The following is a 25,048-nucleotide window of genomic DNA, read 5'->3' as shown; positions in this document are numbered from 1 at the left end:
CGTGAATCTTAGCGTGCATATCGGCCAGGGTGGAGAATCGGACATCTATTTTTCATCCACCCACCACATTGTTTTTATTTTTTAGACAAAATTCTTTGTTTTTATTTTATGATATACCATACAAAAATACATACAACCCTAAATATTCATCCCTCTATGATAAAACCATATTTCTTGTTTTTTAATGTTTCCTAGAAATAACATACATGGCAAAATGTTTGTGGGATCAGCTAGTATAAATTATATTCAAACATAAATTCAGTACTGGGTTGGAAAGGTTCTAAAGTGTATGTACCCCGCACTAGGTTAGACCGGTATTCATAGTGATCTAAGGAAAGGCCTCTATGCCTTGCAGTGGGCGTCTTTCGGCTGACATGATGTATGAGGGGTTTATAAGAAAAATATTGCAAGCTAAAATTGTTTCATTACAATAATTTCTTTTCTCTTAACTATCGTTCAAGATGGGTTTGTTATTAAGCAATGAAAACCAAGTAAACTAGTACATTTAAGCTACTTCTAGATAAGCTTAAATAATAGCTTCAAGCTCATTTGACGACAAATGAATAACACTCAAACAATTGCAGTAGTTATTGTCTAAGCTGGGTAGCTTCAAGGATTTTGTAACAAATGTCGAAATAATCGTTAAAGCATTTAGGGTGATTGGTATAGGAAAATTCTTTTAAGTTCATATAGTGACCATTCAGTAAGCTGGTTATACAGCTGATTGGTTATAGATGTAAAAAATAAATGAGTGAATGTATTTTCAATATATCATTTTTATTCAACGTAATAAATTCAACAAAAAGCTCTCAAGTTTGCACCTATTCCCAATCATCCTCTTTAAGTGACCACTTTGAAATATGCTAAATTAATTAATTTTTTCTACTGGAATTCAACGCAACAGGCCAATAACTTCTGGCAAAGCAGTCTGTAGGGGCCGATAGTAAGAATAATTAATTTTAATATGGAGTCATACAAATAAATAAAACTCACTGGTATAATACCACCTATTAAGAGATTTCCACCTTTGTATTGATTAATCACGATATTTCTAGTTACATTAAGAGTTACAAACTTGAAATTCGTTACTAATTTTTCTTTCATTGAGTAGAGGTCAGTTAAGGTTTACGAAATTCCACTCGCAAGGGGTTGAGAAAGCTTTCGTAAAGTTCGCGAAACGGAGATGGGGCGCAGCTAATATTTTATAAAAAAGGTAGCTAATAAAATATTGTATATTTAAGCCTTCAGTAGATCTGATGTATCTCGTACCTTGTCACGAATGTTTGTAGCTGTACATCGGAATTACAAAGAAGTACCTTTTAGATTTCAACTTACAACAAAAACGTTTAATGAAAAATAGATTTTATTTGAGACTTTCATTATTTAATTTTTGAATTCCAACAATTATTTGTTATAATAAGTACCATAACTTATTATTGTTATAACTAAAAACTTAAATTCAACTATTTTAATTTAAATAATTCTCATTACTATTATTTATTTATTCAACCTTATTATAATATTTTGTAAAGCCAGGCTTAATGACTTTAGGCTTTTTCTACTAGTCAAGCTAAGGTAGTGCAGAGATAATTAGTGAGCAGGTGACCAAATGTTATTAAAGAAATGTATATGGTTATATATATATATATAGTGAGAGAGAGATATAATAAAAGGATACCTGTGCTATATATCTAATACGTTATTATAGTTATCTTTTGATTATCTTGTGCCTTCAAGTAGATGTTAATCCGGTGGAAGATTATACAATTTAGAGGCAAATAGGTCTAACGGTTTATTTGTACAAACATCTTACATAAAATTTAAAAATATTAACATTTGAAATAGTATTCATATTAATATTCGTTTCAAATTTTTCTATACAATCTGGTCCGACATTGGTTGTGGATTTGCATGACTATCAAATTCCCAAGTTTACATTAAGTAGAAAAATGTATTTTACATTTTAACTTCGTTTATGTAATTTTTTAAACGTAAAACTATAACAATATTTTTAAAACTAAATAATCAATAAGCATATCTGAAATATTTTAAAACAATCGCAAACGTGTGAAGATATATATATATATATACACATAGAAAGGTGTTTTATTTTCCTAAGGTTGTCTCTTGGAAATAAATAGTAAAAGTATTTTAAGTGTTTCTATGAGATTCTTAATATACCATTATTGTTAAATGAAAATCCGTGGTCTTTTTCTACTTTAATGGTTTCTTCTTGGAATATAAGTAATATTTACATTTTTAACACATATATATTTATATGTAGTAAATGTTGCAATTATAGATGTTAAAAGGCAAATAAATTAAACTACATAAGAATTAATTACTGTTTGATTCCTTCTATAGGTTCAACTGTTTTGGTAGACTTTACATGTATCATATTGCAACAACCTGCTGAAGGATAATTTTTGGTTCTCGATAAATGTACCCGAGTACGCTTTTCATTTTTGTGTTACTACATATAAAAAATATAACTGTTACATTTGTATATCAAAATGTCATTTAAATTACTGCCAACTAATAATTATGCAACAAAAATTATAGAAATCAGTTTGAATAAAATAAATTATTTAATCTTTATTTTATACCTTTTATTATTGTTTTCAAAAAATATAATATCTGTGAATTTTTATTCCTTTTTTGCAAGACTTAAAAAAAAGATATTTATTGAGGCTCGCAAAAATTATTGAATTTTGGAAAATGGCTCTGATTATCAAGGATCTTGGCCTCCCCCATCATAATCTGTCATAGATTCTATGGCGAAATGATTGCGGTAAGTATATATTTACGATATCTTTATAAACACGCGAACATTAAAACAAAATATTGCCCTATATTATTTACTACCTAATTTTTTTATTTACGTTGTATATTACACGCCGTAGTTAACTATTTCCTAAATATTATTAAGGGAAAATACATAATAAAAGACAATAATTTGGCTATTCAATATTTCGACAGAAAAATTTCGAGATTGTTATGAATATTGTAATAAAAATATACAATATAAAAAATGTACAATTTTTACTCTTGCTTAGGTGGGAGTTGTGTAAAATACATTTATATCCTTACGAAATAAAGAGATTCAAAAAATATCATTACTATTTTTTGCTTATTTAATTTCCAGATGATTGTGCGTTTTGTACTGTACTGTCTTTTAGAGGCTGTCAGTATATTATCTGTGAATTGATAAATTTAATAAAATTTAAACAATTTACCACTAAGACACTTAATATACACATATTCTGAAGAACGGATCTCAAATTAGAGAGCGTCGTTACAATAAGCTGTTGAGTCTTAAGTTGAATAAGTTTTCATTTTAATTGTTTTAATAAAATTGACCCTTGTGCCCAAATTGTGCATATAAAGAGGGCAGGATTTTAAAATTTCTTATTTAAAAAAAAACAGGTTTGTATTCTTAGGAATACTGTGGCTTGAGTTCGACTTCTTTCGTGATTTTCTTGATAGTCGCACACGGCTTCCTTCTTCTTCGTACGAGCATGATGAAAAGACAGATGCCAGACGTGATAAGAGCTAAAATACAAATGACAGTCAATCCCAACTGCGCCGCCGCTGTTGAGAAAGTGCCGTGATACACGAGCGATTTTAGACTTTCGGGCAATTCTTCTACACCCTGGAAAATAATAAAAAATAAATTACAAACTATGAAACATAATTTTTCCTCCATTAAAGATTATTCAATTAAAGATTGTAACCCAACTTGTAAAGAATACAATATTTAATTATCCGATCATATTATAACATAACCTTCGATCATAATTATAAAAAACATGATCGGTTTATTTTGATTTATAGTTTGTTTGTTAACTTATCTTTAGGTGCGCTCCTTGCTATAACATTTCGTACAAGTAAAGATTCTCTCAAAATTTATTTACCTAACATTTATTACATAACGTAGCATTTTAATATTGCTCTAAAGTTATTTTTAAGTGATTGATCAATGTCTCGAAAATATTTAGATTACTAACAGTATGTACTGTTTTTGTCTGTTTACAGTTAAATTAGTGTCAAGGTTAAAACATCGGTTGACTATTATAAATTAAAATTTAAAAATAATGGCTTAATTCTTATAATAAACCATAATTAGTTTGAACATGTGATCATATTTTTTTAAAAACCTACTAGACGAAACTAATATAATAATAATAGTATTTCTATATGATAAGTCTCACCATGTCAATCCACGCTACTGGAAGGACGAGGCCTTCTTCCAAATAACTGACCGATGAGAACATGGTTGTCTTTCTAACTTGAATATTTAACTGAAGACTGAAAATAAATAAAATACTATGAAATAATAAATTTGTTAAAAAGAAAATTGGAACCACTCAAATGCCTTTTGTTTTGTGCGTAAATATATTTAGCATGCACATGCATGTTTAGATCGTTTATTAAAAAAATATATATATTATAACAGTTTCTTTGAAGTTAATATTTAAAATACTGTATATATAATAAGTATATAAGTACTGTATATATCTTTAATAAATTTTGACACATGATTATCGCCTTTATCACAATGGCGGTTGTCATTTAATCGATTTAACACTACTTATGATATTTGGAGGTATTTGTGTCTTATTGTTTGTAAGTTATTATGTTTATTAATAGAGGAAATATAATAAAAATGTGCAAAATTTGGAAATTGATTTTAAAAGTAATTTTAATTAAGTATATTAGATATACACGGTGATAAGTTATTGGAGTAAACCTATAAAGTTTTGAATGCATTGCTCATTTGTCAGCAAAAAGTTTTAAAGGTTTTACACAATTTCCAATCATACTTTATAAAGTACAGGCGAATTACTACTGGCAGTAAAATGTTTGTAGGGGCAGATAATAAACAATAATTAATTACAGTACTTAGTAACTCGAATTTGGAAAATAATTTTTCTTACTTTCTTATCTTTGCTTTATTTATTATCTCTGACACCATTGATTTTATATAGGGTGTACCATACGTTAATGTAGAGCAATTAAGCTATATATTTCCCCTTTTAAAGGTTTTACACTTATAACTACACTGAATGATTCACCATTAAAGTAGTTTGTCTAAATTTTAAACACAAACCTGGATTTCCCGCTAAGAGCAATGCCGAGAGTCGGATGGATGTCAAGATAAGACCTGTGGAGTTCAGGATTAGGTTTGAGGCCGATGACTTTTTGCCTTAAAATTGGGTCGCCAAGGTAAAAGTGCGGAAACGAAACGAGAGCTGGGGCACCTGTGAATCATAAAGAATGCATCGGTAATTGCAGACTTTCAATTTATGGCTCATCACCAGTGCGGCGAGTAAAAGGTAATGAGCTGGGCGATAAGGAACAAAAGACGACGTATTACTTTAAAAAAAAAGTTATGACTTTGTTGTTGATAATGTTATCGTCTACCACGGGTTTATAAGTTAGAAAGCTTTTAATTTTGTAATAGCATATATGCATCGATAGTTAGTGTACTAATCTTCCGAAATTTAAAACTAACAAATAGTTGCGGGAGAATGTTTATGTGTATATTAAACTTTTAAGGAGTGAATATGTCCACTCACTCCTTCAAAGCTTTTACACTTATTTACAATCATCTTAATATGTTGCTTTTATTTATTTTTTTGTATTAGAATGCGACAGGCCGATAAATTCTGGCAGTACAAAAACTGCATGGACAGATAAACAATAAATGAGTTTAAATTTGTAGATATTCGAATTTTTCAGATGATTTTTTTGCTAAAACTTATTCTATTACATTATTAATTATTTCTTAAATCATTAATTATGGGTAGGGTTTACCATATGGTAACCAAATGAGCTTTTAAATTCGCCTTTCTAAAAATCACGCTGAGTTTCATAATCTTAAGATAGTTCACTCTTTTAAAGGGTTTACACCTTAAATCAATCATCCTGTATATCAATAGGGGTTAACAGTGAGTGAAATAAGTGTGTTATCACTTACCCATGGCGCAGGCGGTGACGTTGATAACGCCGCGGGGTGGGCACACGCCGGTGTCCAGTTCGCAGTAGCATTGGTTGGCAGGGTTGAGCGACGGGTCGTCGAACACGTCCGCCGGCATCCGGTATCGCATCAACTGTATTCCGTCCGATATCTGCACGTGATTATAAGCTGTTAGAAAACGCCGGGTGAATGGTTACCGATATGGGACGTCCGTTTGACCGATATTGACGACGATTTTGCACCTGCTATTTATAATAATAATTAAATGAAGAATAACATATTAACAGTAAAATATTTTTTTTCAGCGAACAGCATCGTGGTTTACTTTATTCTTAAGTTAATACTTAAAGTATTACTATTATACTACTCCATGTAATCGAAAAATCAATCAATCAATCAATTTGAATCAATATATCATAATTAATGTAAGGTTCCTTCAAGTTGTAATACGTGTTTATCTTATTATTATTATTAATTCAGAGCTTCACAAGTTTCGTATTTTTTTTTAAAAAGAATGAAACTCTGGAGGTGCTGCCGCTCCTGTGTTAATGTATGTATGTGGTGGCTCATCGATAGATTGAACACTCGGTATGGTGAACAGAAAAGGAACTTCATTTAGCTGCCCAAAACGAAGAATACGGAATCGATTATCTCACGACGACCTCAGTAAGAATCGAAGGGCAAACGATTTCGCTTACGAATTAGAATTTGGGAAGTGCATTTCATAAAGTTAATTATAATATTATACGAATTCAAGGACGCCGTAAACTGTCAAAAAACTAGCTACTAAATATACGAGTATAACATTTAATAATCTTTATTTTCCACACTATCACTAAAGTCTTGCAGTGTACAGAATAGAAAACTTATTTTTTTAAGCAATCGTATTTTATTAATAAAATATAAAATTAATACAAGAAGTAATCACTTTGATTTTTTTTTCAGAGGCTTACACTGATATATTTGCAGATTCCGCGGGGTTGGGGGCAGGGTGCTAAGTGTATTTAGCCTAGAACCACTTTTAAAGTAGTGAAGCTTGAGGACTTCTAGCCAACCAGGCCACCGAGGTTTTAGATCACTTAGGTGAACGCTCCGTGGACTAAATAAGCTCAAGGCTTCCATGAAGGGACCTAGGTTTGGACAGTCACTCGTCGATAATATCCGTTTAACGTTCCGACTCAACAGCATCCAAAAGGCCCAAACCGGTACTTCGTCAGTTCCTATTATCTGGCTAACATTACTACTATAAAAGAAAAGAGCTGGGACAAAAAGTGCCGGAAATAACTCCAGCGATATTTCTACCTAGAATGGTATAAGAATAGGTCAGTAGAACGGATGGTTGGCGACCCCTGTGATACACTTACCGACCTCTATTCCGACGATTCACTGTGAAATACGTTTGATTACTTTTATTTTGCGCGAGACTGCGTCAGGTCTATAAATTTAGAGCCTACGAAGTGTATAAAGTCAGCTATTCATCAAAACTGCACTAGTCTGTCAGAAAATAAGGTTGATAGCGAAAATCAAACGTTCATATTAAGAGCTTTCAATATTTTGTTTAAATTTAACACATCGTTATTTCCGTATTATACTTTTTACTATTAAAGTAATAAATAATAATAAGCCATTCCGTTATTTGATGTGTATCTGTGAGAAACGTGTTTATATGGCCATTCTACTCGGTGTTAATTAAGCCGTATGACATTACAGCGAATGCCATAATAAGATCATGTTTTGCTTCATGTTGATTTGTTTGTTATATTAGAGACACCGTAAAGTAATGTCGCTTTCTTGAGTTAAATTCACCCGACTATTATTAACGAGTTTTTATTTATAATCAACAATATAAACCGCTTCGTTATCAAAAACCTTTTGCCATCTAAGTAGTATACAAAATTTTCAATGTCGGGGCGGTAAAAATTAATTAGATTTTCTGTAAAATATGTCGACAGAAACGACATTACTGTTCGGTCCCCTTAATAAGTATAATAAAAACATAAACGGATGTCTACAACGGACGTGTATAAATCTTTATCAATGTTCAAAATATTATTTATTTCTTGTTTCCTGTTTTCCTGTGACTATTTATCAGCTATGTTTCTATTCTATCTGTCAAAAAGCAATTGTCTCTTATCATTTCTATAGGGTACGAGACACAACAATGGCTGCTTATGATTTTTAAAAATATTGTATTACACAAACTTGTTATAATACAAATATTTATATCTATTTGTACACGATATAGTGCGAATACTCGGTGTCTCAAAAGAAAGTTTATATTTGAGTTTAAGTGTAAGTTGTACAAATAATTATTACATAACATTTTAGTACAAATGCATAATGTCGTGTGGCTTAAATTTTATATTTAATAGTAGCACGAACGCCTATGCCAGTTTATATCGTAAGTCAGGTAATTACGCGCTTTTAATTTAATAATATCTTGTTTTCCAATTGGAGCTAATTTTCATCTTATTGTAATATAAAAACCGAAGGGCATTAGAAATCCCTTCTTTGGAATAGAAGCGGCTAATGTAGTGAGTGCTTGGGTAATTTTAACTAGCAGCGAATATATTCAATGGTGGTTGAAAAGATTTTTAGCTCATCCGTAAGCCATAGCAGCTGTAAAGCGTGTTTACCTTTTTTATATAAATTAATAGACAAAAATAACTGATTTGATGTTTCTATATGAATTTGTTTGTGGTATTATTAACCGCAATGATATCCTTTGTCTGATCTATTCACCATTTTCTCAGAGATTACTCAGAGATCCCACACAACAAAACTGTTCATGTAAATTCCGCAATGTGCACTGACACATAATGATCTCCATGCTAAGTCGTTTGCTGTTGTATATCATAAAGCGTTTATTCTCTACTTTTTAGGTTCAGAGAGATGTAATCAAAATTAAGTTTTATTAACGCATGTGCTTCCGGTGTGTCTTTTCTAAATAAGTATTGTAGATAAAACATCCCCAACATAGCTTGTATTGTTATAGGTGGTAGTATATGACGTATCGTGAGAAGGTAGAAACCTACTTTTATATACATTGGCATGCTAAGGGTTTTGTGTAGTCTTAACTAGTGATTGTTAAAATATAAAGATGTTTAGAATAATTGTGTTTGCCGCCATTATAATTCAGCTAATAATTTCTTACCTCTATATCCTTCTCGTACACGAAAGGTAAACGTCTGCAGAGGTTGGTGTACAACACGTACAGCGTTTTATTCCTGTCCAACATCGACGGCGGGAATATGGTTCCATCTGATGCTTCTATACTGGAATATTTTAATAGTATAAAAGTTAATAAGCTAAAATACACATAAAACACAAATTAACAGTCTGGTAGTCTGCGCTATAACTTGGAAACGACCTTACCGATTTTATACATCTTTTTTTCCCCAAATTTCTTTTTAAGGTTATTATGAAAAAAAAATGTAGAATGCACGGAAATATCAATAAATTCGGATGATGCAACTAGGCGTTTTATAATAGTTCGCTTTGAACTTTGCGTGATTGATAGTGCAATTTTATATTATTGTTTAACAGCGGCATCAGTCAATATTTAATTAATTAACTTCATAATAAGTTACATTAATTTATTTTTATATTAAATTGCGATAGGCCAATAACTTCGGGCATTACAATATTTGACCCAACATATACATAAACATAGAATACTTGTTTATATTTACGCAAGATTTCCTTTAAGCTTTTATCTTTGTGCACGTGATATCGATAACATCGTCTTTAGAAATACCCTTGTATTCAAGCAAGAACGCTTCTTATCACTGGCCATTTTATCGTCAAAACTTTTTGTTTTTTAATGTTGATTTATTATAACTATATTGAATTAAAATTCGAACGACGATTTAAATTCGATCGTTCTTAGTCAGATAGTATGTGACGTTCTGGTTAATAATTATTATAAATTGTTTCTGTAATATACACCACATAGATATGTTATACATTTTGTTCGCCAACAGAAAAGGAAAAAATAATCGCACGGTTGGCACTAATTGCCACACGCGAAACGCGTAGACCCTATATACATTAAAGAAACAATTGGTAGTGTTACTTTATTGTTCTATAAGGCATAGGCGTTGACAGGTTAGCTTTCGAGTTTTTTATTCTTTTAATAGTATATATACAGAATGATTGGTTATAGATATGAAAATTAATGGAGGTGAACGTATAGCTCAATTGACAGCAAATACACTATACCCAAAAACAAATGTTTTCAGAAATAATAAATACAGTAATGATATATAGTAAGAAAAATCGTTTTCTCAATTCAAATTATTATATACATTGAAACTAATGATTATTTATTCTGTTGTATCTGCAGTTTGCACTGTCAGAAGTTATTGGCCTGACGCGTTTCGATAAAAAAATAAATTTATGTAACATGGATATATGATAGTGATCACTTTATAGAGGGAGATTAGAAATAAATTTAAAGGCTGAAATGAGGTATATATTCACCCCTTTAAAACTTTTACACCTATAAAAAATCATCTTGTAGATAGCAAACGCAATAAGATCCATAAGCATTATTAATCGAACAATGTTACGGGTTCACTTTACATCGTTACCGTTATCATTATTTATTGCCAGGGCTTTCGTTTTTTTTGTATCCTGTATACGCAGTTATAAATCATGATTTACTCGCCCTTTGTTTTATTTTAGTCTTAATTATACAGGTTTATCAATGTTTCAATTTACGAATTAATTACAATTATCTGTATTACATGGGGTTATGAGATCCGTTGATGAATAAAAGTATCCGGCATAGCCTAGCAGATTGGCAAATCGAAGTGGTTAGGCCATATAGCACGCAGAATCGATGGCCACCGGGGCCCTGACAATTCTATCCACTTGGAGTTCAGACGACCTTGTTAAGGTAGTCAGAAGACGTTGAATGCAGGCTGCTTCCAGCCAGTCGTATTAGAAACCAATAAGGGAGGCGCATGTCCAGCTGTGGACATCCTACGACTAATCAGTATATCATCATATAACTTCATCAGTAATCAGTATATAATCGTATAACTTCTCTATGATGCCCTACGACATCACGTATCTGAATCAGTGATTAATATTAAGTTTTTTTTTTATTTCCATCACAGAACACGCTAATGGAAAATTGCAACATGCAACATGCAATATTAGATAGAGTGTATATGTTACTTGTATTTTTGAATAAAACAAACTTACACAATAAACCTTGGACATCTGTCTCGGTAATTGATATATGGTAACATCAAAAATTAGAACAGTGTAATGCAGCTTGCATAAGTAACTATCTATTGTAATAAAATATTTAAGTAAATATTTACGCAAACATTGTTTTTATAACAATTTCGAGTTCATTTTGTAGGAGCTTGTTTACATTTTGTTAAAATTTATTATTTAATTTTTATTTTGGAACTTATTAAGCGCATCAATAAGGCAGAGTGCCGTTACGATATCATTTGTAGATAAACTATTGAACTATAGAAACATAGGTTCAATAGTAAATAAAGGTTCATTGAGACGATACCGTCAATGGCGCTCATGGAATATTTTGTTTAGTCTTCGCTTGACACACTTCATTTTAATGTAAGTTAATGGATCTATTTTTGCTGTTTGTAATGTCGTCATTAATTATTATAATTCATAAACAAAAATTTACGTGCAAATTTACGTTCCATAAATTAACATTAAGCTAATAGTAGTTAACCAAAAAATAATTAAAATATTTACACAAAATTATTTACTTATTAATGTGATTTTTCAAAATTCGCATACTGTTTTGTTCAATATGCGTCATTAAATTTAAATGTAGTAGTGAAATTGAAAAAACTGTTTGAGAAAAATTAAACTATCGCAGCATGAATTTTTGTCTGTCGCTTACAGAAAGATTACCTGTAACATGCGCGTATAAAAAATAATAAGAACTCCTTTTGAATTATTTTTTAGGAACAGCCACTACCTAACGGATGTCTGTTTGGCATTTATTTATGGGACACGATTTATTTTTGAGAAGTTCTAAATATTTATAATGTAATGAACGGACACTGGTGGTTATCGCTGTTAGCGAATTTTAATACCAGATAATATCTGATATATCAGTAAATAATGCTATTTTTGCTTATTTTTATAATTCTTTTTCACTGTGTCCAAAACTGCTATAGATAGGTAGCATTTTCTATTTAAAGTTATTCAATGCACTCACCTGTTGCATTCAGGACTAGACCAATAAGGCAAATGGCTATTTCCGTTTAATTCCTCTATAACGTTCATTTTGTCCTTATCGACTTCTCCCGTGTTTATGGTCAACCTGTCGGAACCAGTGCCGTTTTTCTGAAAGAAATTCAATTAGGTACTTGTATACAACTAGCTTAAAACGACAGACTTCCCCCCAGTTAACACTCTAGATATTTTTTAAAATTAATTTGCATATATATAGATAGGTTTAGCAATAAAGAACTTTATAAGTCGTATCTACATCAGTTAAGAAGTTATGACAGTGTATAAAGAGTGATTGGTTATAGGTATACAAGCTTGAAATTTAACCCTTTTAGTGCTGGGCGAAAAAGTTGTGCATATGCGAGAATAACCGGTCGAATTTCGCAGTTTTACCAAGGCTGGGAAAATGCGCATAAAAACCTAAGGAAGAACAATATTTACATGATTTCAAAAGCAGCGTACTTTGGATGAAGTAGAGAACAATAAATTGACCATTTTTCTCTACTCATTAAAAATTATATAAATAACAAAAAGTATAAATTTTGAGGTACGGAAATTTCGCAAAAAAAAATCTTCAATTTCGCATTTATATTTTTCAAAATTTAAAAATTTCGCATAAATTTCGCATTTATATTTTTGAAATTATAATTTTTTTATAAATTAGGTATTTATTAAACAAAAATACTTGTTTAGTAATTTTATTACTAAATATGAAAGTAAAGTTTAACAAAATACAAAATTTCAAAGTACAATTATTAACATTAAACAATTTTAATTAATTAAAAGATAACTTTGTTGAAATTTTAACATTTGACGACTCCTTAAGCGTGGTTCTTCGGTCCGCTACGACAACATTGTATATGGTGAAGAAGCGTTTAGCGTCCACGCTGTTGGTTGGACTCCAAATATGTACTCTGTAATGCTGCTTCAGCAAAGGACGGAAAGTTGCATTTGACAGCCAACAATATGTCCCTTACATTGGGGTTTTCATTTATATTAATAGGTCGAAGAATTAACCTATGAAAGTGCGCATACCCATCAATTAGCTCATTTTGAAGAAATCCTTGAAACAAAGGAATTTTCGAAAAGCTTGCTGATTTCAACATAGTTTTCATTATCTCGTCAATTCCTTCATAGTCCTTAAGACATAGTGACGTCATTTCATCAAAATACGACGTTGCCGTTCAAGCGATGATTTTAAATCCTAGAATTTGTTCCATAACAGGTGTGCAATTGGATAACTTGTCCCTTCTAACTCATCAATCAATTTCATTATTTTGGGGCAGAACTCAGAGATAAAAGTTATTTGAATTTTTTGTTTTCGCTTAAAAGTTATATCAGCGTAGCATTTTTTCAAAAATAGAATACTAGAATTTGGATTCTCCACTTCATCAAAAAAGTCAAGTACGACTATGTAATCCAAATAATCATTAAGATATAAAACTGCAACTTGCAACTGCAATTGATGCGAGTCGCAACTCGGGTGATACGATAATAATTTAATAAATATTTAATAAATAATTTAATAATCAATACGAACACTACCATACATTTCGCATTTATTCGCATTTATGTGTAATTTTCGCATTTATTCGCATCTATTTCGTAAATACGAAATTTCCGTACCCCTAATTTTTATGTATATCTCGATAAGGTCCGATAAATGTCCAAAGCCACAGCAAATGACGCCGCAGCTTGGATGTCGCTGGAGCGGCCACCATCGGTGTTCATGTTAGATTTCGGTACCTCCACATTCGGTCGTCTTCCGCAGAGTTAAAAATAAAAACTACATTTTTTAATCTTATCATAATAAATTAGATCATTTATGACGTATTATAAATTTATTTTGAAATAAAGTTTTTCCACAATGCGAATAGTAAAGTACTACGAGGCGCGGGTTGATGTGTCGGCTCTGGCACTTCCCTCCAGTGTAGCAAGAGTCTATATATCGGCTCCTGGCACTAAAAGGGTTAAATTAATTATTGTACACTGCCACAAGTTATTGGCCTGTTGCATTCCAATAACAAAAATCATGTTACGTTTTTGAAAAGTATCGCTTTATACGAGGTGATTGGAAATATAAATGCTTTAAAGGTTTTTGTTAATAAATAGTTATATATTCAATTTATCAAAACTTTTATAAATTTTTTATTTGTGAATTTTGGAAGATTATTGTAGCAACTATCTCCTGCAGAAAACTGTTCCCTTACATGTTTCAACTTGTAACGAAGTCAATTTATATATTACGTATGTCATAAGATTAGACGCAAACGGTGTTGGGCAAAATAATCCTAATATAAAATAATAATTGTTTAAAAATCAATTCATAGAAACCATATAAAAGAAATATTTGTATAAATGTACTTACAGTAACCAAAAGTCCAAATTTTTCAAAGTTTAATTTTCCTTGAATGGTCAATATTGCTTTGGCTATATCAATTATGCTGTCATCGTAGCCCCATAGAAACCTGGCGAAAGTAGAGAAAGATCATTTTTTTCCTTTCCCTCAAGTCGTTTTATTTACTTAATTTATAAATTTTTTAATTCATTCTGCTAATTAATATCGCTTACGTTCTTGGTATGACGTAAAGGACAAACAAGGTACAGGTGTTGACTAATTACGCAAAGTGTCTCCCGTGTCAACGATTAATTGAATCAAAAGCTAAAGAGTAAAAGGTACTCCATTGTTTACGGAAGCTTTCGTGTTCAGGTCATGTAAAGCATAAATTACAACAATTTTATCTTTAACATCTTGTTTGTACAAGTAAATGTTACATCTGAATAAACCATTCTACAATTGATAATAATTCAATATTGGGGATATTGAATTATTATCAATTATCTATAATAAATTATCGATAATAAATATCAATGCCTTAAGACGAAGGTCAGTATTACCAGTAATGACTTATGGCAGTGGAATGGTAACACCAGTAGCTCAACAAGCTATGAGTATCGAATCGAGAACAGGATAGGAGAACGTGACCGATATATTATAGATTTGACAAGTTAAACAAGCAGTGGGCAGAGATTAGGGATCTGGAATAGAGAACACTGACCAGCGTATAACTTTTACCCACACGGTGACCATGTTAAATTCGTGGGAAGACGCTGGTGATGACGTTATTAATACTGTTTATTGAATAGAATCATATCCTAGTCAATGTTATTATTTTATCTTTATATGGTCATATTAAATGTCGAAGATGCTGGATGTAGTCTGTAGGCTTTCAGTCGAACTTATTAGAAATCTGTGAGAGAGGCCTCTCTCTAGTAGTGGGTGTCTTGCGGCTAAAATTATGGTGATGATTAGAATTAAATTTTGACAGTGAAACCAAGACTTTTGATACTGTTTATTCAATATAAGAGAATGACTTTCTCTTTCCTGTAAACCTAATTAAATCTGATTACATCATATACAGCGGGAAAGAAATTAAAAGAAATTAGTGAATGTTGTTAATTGTTATGACTAACCTATGTACAGGTAATTTGACAAAAGCCTCCGGATGATTGGCCCACGTCAGCGCCGAGCTTAACGGTAATTGTGCGTATAAACTTAGCTCGTCCTTAGCTTTTGAGATGACACCCTGTGGAAGATAACTTAGTTATAATTTATTTTTAAATTAACAAAAATGATACGTTTAAATTTAGCTATTATGGAGTAAAAAAGATATAAGGATGCCTCATTGGTCTAATATGATCAGAAGTGACGGTGCTTTACAAACTGTAAAGCAATGTATGTTGACTAGCCCGAAGAAATGCTAGTCACCGTCTGAGGTGAGCTTTGAGATTGGGCGCGAATGTCACGATGCACACGAGATATCTGAGAAGAGACTTCTTGACGATATTTAGAGTATTGCAACGAAAGCTACTATGCCATTTTTATTACTGGAATCGTTCGCTAATATGCTGCCATGTATGAACTGGAGTTATCTGAATAGTATCTTGTGTCCTAAGAGTCTTTAGAGATTCGAGGACGCGCTGAAAACCCTGCTGGAGGATCCGCCTAACGTTGGCGAAGTTTAGCGGTGTAGTACACAAAGTAAAGGCCAGTCGAGGTCTCTGAGGCAACGATGAGAGGAATTATATAAAAATATGCTGTGCAACATATTTATAAAGCCGTTATATTTAATTTGAAATTTATACTCTATTTATAAAGCCAAGGCAGAGACGAAATACGGATTACATTACGACGTTTTTATCATGCAATCATCATCATCAATAGATGTACTATTAGGAATATAGTGCTTCCGAAAAAGAAAGAAGATTGGAGGGTATTTTCCGCTCCTTTTTGTCCACCGTTGACGCTCGCGGCGGCGCTAATGTTGTTTCTTCGTAGGCCCCTACCTCGTCGTGGTTTCTTAAGGCGTAGGGTTCGGTAGCACTGTATTTTCTAATTACACTTACGAGAAGAGGCAGATTCGGAACAGTAACTTGGTCGAAGTGTGCGCCACCCGAAGCGTCCGGCATATATCTGAAGTGGTTTTTTTCTTGAAAACTCAATTTGTCCTTTTCAAACTTTATATTAACCCGCTCGAGCTGCTGCCTGCAGGAATAGGAAAGAATAATAAATTGTATTTCAAATTTAAAGAATTTATTATCTTAATACTTATGCTAAATTTACATACAATGAGATGTAATATACAACATATAAATTGTCTAATTTGATGCATGAACGAGCTATTGGAGCCATCTATATGATGGGTTCGGTCGACGGAGTCGTTAAGAAATAAATTCAACGACACTACCATACATTAAGTTTACCTATACATGTACATGAAACTACGATATCCTTATATATGTACTCAAAAATCCTGTTCAATTTTAGAAAAATAGTGATCTACATTAATGTTTTCTAAGGAATAAACTTGCTATATCTATATACGCTACCATTAAGCTCCATAAATTGTTTAATTCATTCGTAGGTCAATAACTACTCTTTTATAACAAACTACCAAAGGACACGATAAATTTATCTCTTAGTAAATCCAAGGAATTTTTTAAGCATAGGCTTTACCAAAAGTTATATTAGATTATCACTCTATGTTCAGGATAAAGAAGTTTGGAAATGAATTGTTCTGACTTTAAGAATTTTTTTGTGAATTAATTCATCAAAAATTATAAATCAGAAGAGTATCTTGTTATTCCTTCTCAGTAGGTGGCGAATTAGTAACTAACATAAACTTAATTTTAAGCTGAAAATTATAAACGATTTTAATGATTTTATATAATAAAGCTATTTTTGCATGGACTTTAAAATCTAGGCTAGTGGGTTATGATTTCAGTCGTAGGACGTTCATTGTTGGACAAAGGCCTGCCCAAAGATTTCCAATAAGGCTGGTTTCAGGCGGCTTACATCCACCATCTACCAATTACCTTAATAAGGTCGACCTTGTGAATGGACGTCCTACTCTGCGCTTGCTAATCAGTGGTAACCACTCCAGAACCTAAAAAACGTAGCGGCAATTTAACTTGCTAATGGACTGGGCTGTGAATCACTTTCGTTCTCCTACGGATCTCCTTGTTAATGATTCGATCTCAATACATAAACTAAATCGAAATGTTAAGTTTACTTAAAAAATAATAATATAGTTACTTTACTTCGGTACTCTTTATATAGATTTTTTTTCAATTATTAAATTGGAAAATTAAACAGTTTGTGACGCTTTTGGTTACGAAGTGTTGTGTTGTTGTAAAATTTGTAGAGGTTTGAAAAGAACTGAAGTTAATTTTATTATTAGTAATATAAGTATTATTATTAATAATATAGTAGCGATTTTTAGGGACAGCCTATGCTTTTCAGTGAGCGTTTATCACACACTATACTACTCACATTAAGGTTGTTTCTATACAGAAAGGCAGTAGGTGAAAAGAAAAAGGTAAAGAGTTAAATCTTGCACCTCCACTATCAGACATTGTCGCAACAATTAAAAAATATAAACGTGATTTATAGTTATATATATATATATATATATATACACATAACTATAAATAAATATATATATATATATAACTATAAATATATATATATATATATATATATATATATATATATATATATATATATATATATACATATATTTTAGCCTAGAAAATAGCATCTCTCATACAGTTTTCATTAAGTAACTTTGATACTTGTAAACATTTCATAAGTTTTCTAGCGGTTCCAGGTTTAGGAGTACTTTGTCTAATTTACGTTATGGTCAAAATCGGTAATAATTAACACTATTTGAAGATTCGATAACTTTATTTAATCCTTTATATTTTATGTACTCTGTGTTAATAGAACCGTTAGAGAATCGGTTCTATTAGAACCGATTCTCCGAACTCCGCATGAGCCAATGTAACATTCAAGTCTTATTAATTTTAAGAGAATTGTCCCTTTTGCATTAGTTTTCGCTATCTCTCGGCGAAAGGAGAATAGCGATTACAATATTAGCGCATACGTAAATCAGTAGAGAACGCATGAGGTTATCAAAAATGCACTTTGCCCGCATATGTTGGTATTTGATTGTTGTGTGTCTATGTATATTTTTAAACTATACATAATTGAAAGATATATGTTTCTCGTTTATATTATAGACTGACGTAAATGATGTTTTCACTTGGTGTTGGTGTTGTGAATGATGTTTTCTTGGAGGAAACGATTGTACAAGTTGTAACGATGGCCATATATGAATTCAACATTCGATTTATGAAGGTATAGTTATTGCTAGTTATTAAAAAGGACTTCTAAGAGGATCATTATAAAAAGTCAATGTTTTTGTTTTTAATCCATTAGTAACATTACATTTTAGTTACGTCCATTATGGTTCACGGTGTTACACAGTTGATAATGTGCATTTAAAACGGTTATAAAAGTATACGTGTACGAAATTAGGACAGCTAAAATAAAATGTAAAGAAAAAATAATTTGACATATAAATCTTTTGTTGTTTTACAATAACGTCCATCTGTATTAAAAAGTTTTTTGTAACGATTTCGCTCCGATTATATTTGGTTGAGGCCATATTGAATAGATTGGAAAATTTCCTGCAGATGTACCGGAAACTCGCCGCCAAAGTGGGGAACGACTTTTCGCTGCCAATCTTCGTTGTGGTTATGGTGCAGCGTGAGAGATCGTAGGGTGCTAGTAAAACCTTCTGTGAAAAAGTAATGTTGCAGAAGGAGGCTGTGGAGAAAGCAGACGTCGGCCTACGGTAGTATGTGAAACCATTCCTGTAGTTTTGGGAAAAAGCTTTAAAGATGAGCCTAGGAGTATAGCCGGTAGAAGTTTGGCATTCAGATGTATCGATAAGTATACTTCCTCCGACAATATTATCTAAACTTTTCGCTAATTAATTTTTCTGTCAACTGCCGCCTATGAGGAGTTGTAAATTCGACAATCTTTTGTAATTCAGAACCAAATGTCTGATACACCATTGTGAAATGGTTGATCTTTATCAACTTAGTTAAACGGATTATTAGTCGTCAAACAAGTTATTGATTTCCAGGAGCGGTAAAATAACACCCAAAAAATAGGTTCGTCATTGATCGTAATAATATACTCGTAGATAAGAAACTAATTTCGCGTCACTACTTGTTATGAAACTGTCCAATATTACATAGATTACCGCCGTATTTTCTATCGACCGCCAAACCCTAACGCTACGAATACATTCATTGAAAGTCACTAAAGATAAAAGAAACTATTGGACGCGTAAAGAAAAAAAATTTCTTTGAATACTCCTAAAAGAAACAATTTTTTTCTTCCTCTGCGCCTTTATTATACTATGCATATCACTACTTGATTATGTTTGTGTATTTCCTAATATTTATACGAATATCGTATGATAGACGTAAGCAACACATGTACAATTTTTATGAACAGTTATCAGCGTGTCCGGAAATAGTAAAAACATTTGCCCTATAGATAGGGCCAACTGACACATCATCGATACGACATTTTGGCAACGGAAAACAAAGCCATCGAATAGCCTTTTTACCGAATATTTTTAAATATTTATATAAAGTTATATGTGTGTATCATTATAAATAATGCATATTTAATACGAAATTGGAACTAATAAGATTTAAAAACTATATAAATAAAACATTTTGTTTTACACAAAAGAACTGTCCAGTTGGTGTTGTCAGTACACTGTCAATTTTGTAATATGTTATCGATCAACAGTTTGTCGGCCGAAAATCCATCATCATAATGTTAATAAACCGGTTATCGGTGATCATCATCGTTATTGTCATTATTTTCAGCCGCAGGTCGCCCACACCTGAATACCCTGACGCCCACTCCTGAACTCCCTCACAGATATCCAATAAGAGCGGTTGAAAATCTCTGCATCTAGCCTCCTTCGGTCTTCTAGCGGCCTTAACAAAGTTCCTTTTTTTGTGCGTTTCCCTGTCTGTGATCTAAACTTCGGTCATCTGATATGCGCGTGATGTAGCTTGTCTTATATCGGTTACTTTTATTTCTCTATGGTTTTCCTTATTCTTAATTCAATCTCGTAGCGAAATCCCGAACATAGTCCTCTACACGGCTCGTTGAACGACTGTGTGCTTATTGTGACCTTCATCTTTGAAGATTTTTATATAATTAGTGAAAATGTTTATCAGAGATCTTATCGGTGACCTAAAACTGCAAGACTCTAGACTAACTGCTAGACTACGGGTATAAGTTTCTCGAATAGATGTAACCATTTATTATTATAATTTGGTTAATCGTCTTCACGACACATAAAAAATATTACTCTACTTCCATTGTATCGTCTACATTTCAATAAATCTACATATATTAATTTCTACTTTTATCCAACAAACGTAAGAAAACAATGTATTTACATTTTAGTGTACACCGACAGGAGATAAAAGCATTCGCATGAAATAAGTAAAGGATAAGTGTACGGAAAGTTCCTAAACATCTAGTGCAAAATACCGCAATGTCTGAGCAGAAAGATTTGTGAGCAATGTGTGTTCCCAGTGATCACATACGGATCCGAGACGTGGTCGCTTACTGACCTCAGAAGAAGGCTCACGGTCACTTAGAGAGCAATGGAAAGGGGAAAGCCCGGAGTTTCGCTGCGAGGACGAATCAGAAATGACAGGATCCGTAGAAGCCGGCGGTTACCAACGGAGCTAGAAGAATTGCTTATCCAAAGTGGCAGTGAGCGGGCCAGATCATTCTTGCAACAGATGGCCATTGGGGTTGAGAGGTTTTTGAGTGGTGACCACGAACCGGAGGACGCGGCGTGGATAGTCCCACCACTAGGTAAACTGACGACAATATTAGATGCAAAAGGACGGTTTTAAACCAGGTTAAACCTATACATTTTCAGTGCCAAGAATATAACTTACTATGGGTATCCATTTATTATTTGTTTAAAGTTACGCTAATGCGATCTATACAGTGCCTTAATTCATTTATAATTTATGTTTTATGGACTTGCTTTACAAGGAAAAATAAAGCGAGCGGTCATCAAGTGATCGAAGGTATTGGAAATTGATGTACGAACAGATTGCTTATATATGTCATAAAAATGACTACATACTGTTATAACAAATAAACTGCACAGTAAAAATAAAATGTGGGTGTTGATTAGTAGATGTAAAAATCTTTAAATAGGTTTATTTATAACTCATATGTCAGCAAAAACTTTCGATTCTTTTACATCTATTTCCAATTACCAAGTAATATATAATGTGATCACTCTAAAAATCGTTACATTAATTTAGTTGGTATTGGAATGCGAAAGACTAATAAATTCTGGCAATACAAAGTCTGTACGAATATAGTATTCAATAACCAATTTTAATAACAGGTTGTCAAATATCTCCCTTTCGCTTTTTTGCTTTTTATTCAATGCTTTATAAAAAGTGTTACAGTGATCGGATTTAGTTCAAATATGCGCCGTTTTGTTCGATAATCTGTTTCCATCTTGACGGCAACTTCATAATACCTCCCTCGTAGAAGCCCCCCTCCTTATTTGCGAAGAACTCGGACAGCCACTTTTCACAAACCTCTTTTGAGTTCAACTTTACACCACCAAGGGCGTTCGCCATGGACAGGAACAGGTGGTAATCACTTGGTGCTATGTCCGGGCTATATGGTGGATGTGATAAAACCTCCCATCCGAGCTCCCGTAGCTTCTGACGAGTCATCAACGAAGTGTGTGGTCTGGCGTTGTCCTGGTGGAACACTACACCCTTCCTGTTGGCCAATTCTGGACGCTTCTGGTCGATCGCCTGTTTCAAGCGGTCCAGTTGTTCGCAGTAGATGGTAGAATTAAGCGTCTGGTCATATGGGAGCAGCTCATAGTGGATGATTCCCTTCCAATCCCACCAAACACACAGCAAAACCTTCCTGGCCGTCAATCCCGGCTTGGCTACTGTTTGGGACGATTCACCGGCCTTCGACCACGACCGTTTTCGCTTGATATTGTCGTATGTGATCCATTTTTCGTTGCCAGTCACCATCCGCTTCAAGAATGGGTCGAGTTCGTTCCGTTTCAGCAGCATATCGCAGGCGTTGATTCGGTCCAGAAGGTTTTTTTGCGTCAAATCATGCGGCACCCAAACATCAAGCTTTTTTTGTATCCAGCCTTCTGCAGATGGTTTAAAATGGTTTGGTGACTAACTCCCATCTCTTGGGCGATGTCACGAGATGCCACATGCCGGTCTAACTCGATATAGTCCATGATTTGATCGATATTTGTTGTCACAGGTCTTCCGCCGGCTGGCTTATCCATGGTGTCGTTTTCGCCGGCTCTGAATCGTCGAAACTATTCCTCCGCGGTTCGAAGTGATAGAGTACCATCCCCCAAAACACCATTAATCTCACGGAACGTTTCTCTAGCGGATTTGCCTTTAACGAAGGAAAACTTTAAAATAGCGCGAATTTCGGCGTTAGTGAACTCCATGTTTACACGTCTATAACTGCTGAACGCAATATCCAAACTAATCATGCATAGCGTCGTTTTGTAGGTTATGTCAAGACCTTTCAAATTATGTATAGTATTGCCAGATACCAGCTCTGTAGCGCTTTGTACATAGCCGCGAAATTCAAAAGACAAAAAGGCGGAAGGGAGATATTTGACAACCTATTATATAATAATCAGAATTTTGAAAACGATTTTTATTGTAATATTACTAAGTTGTTTATTATTTCCGGAACAATTGATTTTTTAGATAGTGTGTACCATACATTAATTGTGAACAAATGAGGTATACATTTAACCATTTAAAGATTTTACACCTATAACCAAATATGTGTACCAGTGATAAGATGAAGTATAATCACTACTTGTAATCTAATTTATGTAATAATAACACGTGCAATAAGCATATATACACAATGTCATAATAACATTCAGTTATTTTTATAGATTTTCTATTTATAGTTTTAATAAGTGATTTATAAGTTTCGCAAGAATATAATTATTTTGTTGAAATGCTTCACAGTGCGTCCAGTCAGTATAAAGGTATGCGGTTAACAATAAACAGCATTAAAATTTTATTGACACACATTTTATACTTTTATTTTTACTAATTTACAATTTTATTTGTTTCCTTATATTTTTAATAATGTTGGGATTTATGGTTGATATCGTGTATCTTGTTTGTAAATAGTATTTATTATGCTGAGAAAAAAAACTTAAATTATATGTTTTTGTGTACATATACTTCCCCCTAAGAAATTTCAACATGTGAATCATCACATATGTTATGATGATATCTTTGGAACCATTTTTTTATCTTTTACTTGTCCGCGTTTGACCACCAATTTTTTTGATGGAAAGTAAAGAAGTGATTGAAGGTGAAGCACACAGACCTAGTAGGTACAGGCACGTAATCACACAAAGCCTGAAGAGGTCACAACTTTCTAAAAAAAGGATGCCGGTAGATCGTTCCAAACTCGGTACAGACAGAGATCAGAATCCTTGAGATGAAAGGTTCTTCAAGGGAAACTCCATATTTGTAAGGGTGGTATTAAGATGACTTCCTATTACTGAAAAAATATGTAATTTACACTTTGAGCATTAATTGTATAGGATTTCCACTACCCAAAAACAAGATTCCAGAGGACGGGCAGCAGTGTCCTTTCCGTACCATTATACCAAATTACGATCGCTAACCCGCCTGCCAACAGTGGCGATTGTGGTAAATCCCCAGCAGATATTTTTATGGGTAGCTTATCCCTATATCCTGGGAATTGACACTGCTACCCAAGATCTTATGTTTCATTCCTCTATCGCCGGGTTACCACTGCTTGTTTGACTATGTACTATCATAATATTTTCTTTACGGAAGTTTTCAGTAAGAACAGACCTGGATACGAAGTTTGTGCGTTTACACTGATATCGCTGATCTAAAATTTTACCTCTATAAAGATAATACTCACACTGTTTTACTACTATCTTCCAGTCTTAGACTACCGGCTCCGAATTTATCTATACTGTATAATGCTGTCATAAACGATGAAGCATTGATTTGCTACATAAGCGTTAGCTTTTCTATAGTTTTATTAACAATTCTGGTACTTTTCCGTTAGCCGGGTGTAAATGCGATCTTACCTAAATATATATTTTTGGTGATATAAAGATACCGTGTGTCTCCGGGAGGGATAGGATTATGTATCATTCCAACACATTAAATCCTCCTCGATAGTCGCCTACTACGCGGTGTGACGTACGCCGGTATCATAAGTTTTTTTTTTAAATAATTCATCTGTTCCATGCGTTTTGCTGTATTCTTGCTTAACCTACCCAAATTTGGTTGCTCATATTATTAGTGGAAAATAATACAATTTAGCACCTATTTTATTAAACGAATATCACAACAGCGTTCGCT

The 25,048-nt window shown here is 32.9% G+C and overlaps 1 protein-coding gene across 1 annotated transcript in view; it reads right to left on the bottom strand.

The window, feature by feature from the left end:
* Positions 1-813: 813 nt before the first annotated feature.
* Positions 814-25,048, bottom strand: part of LOC137922651 (lysosome membrane protein 2-like) — a 38,099-nt gene continuing 13,864 nt past the window's right edge. Inside the window, exons 4-12 of the mRNA XM_068765664.1 lie at positions 16,613-16,751; positions 15,680-15,792; positions 14,574-14,673; positions 12,192-12,319; positions 9,135-9,255; positions 5,981-6,131; positions 5,111-5,261; positions 4,212-4,308; positions 814-3,652 (exon numbers count right to left, since the gene is read on the bottom strand). Of these exons, the coding sequence (XP_068621765.1) occupies positions 3,437-3,652; positions 4,212-4,308; positions 5,111-5,261; positions 5,981-6,131; positions 9,135-9,255; positions 12,192-12,319; positions 14,574-14,673; positions 15,680-15,792; positions 16,613-16,751 (1,216 nt within the window). The 3' untranslated portion in view covers positions 814-3,436. The remainder of the gene's footprint in view (positions 3,653-4,211; positions 4,309-5,110; positions 5,262-5,980; positions 6,132-9,134; positions 9,256-12,191; positions 12,320-14,573; positions 14,674-15,679; positions 15,793-16,612; positions 16,752-25,048) is intronic.

This window comes from Battus philenor, unplaced genomic scaffold (genome assembly GCF_028537555.1).
Source record: "Battus philenor isolate CCGP_79_NKW_IND1 unplaced genomic scaffold, ilBatPhil1.0.hap1 SCAF_20, whole genome shotgun sequence".
Classification (NCBI taxonomy): Eukaryota; Metazoa; Arthropoda; class Insecta; order Lepidoptera; family Papilionidae; genus Battus; species Battus philenor.
Note: the sequence above shows the minus strand (reverse complement) of the source record. Positions and strands in the feature narration are given on the sequence as shown.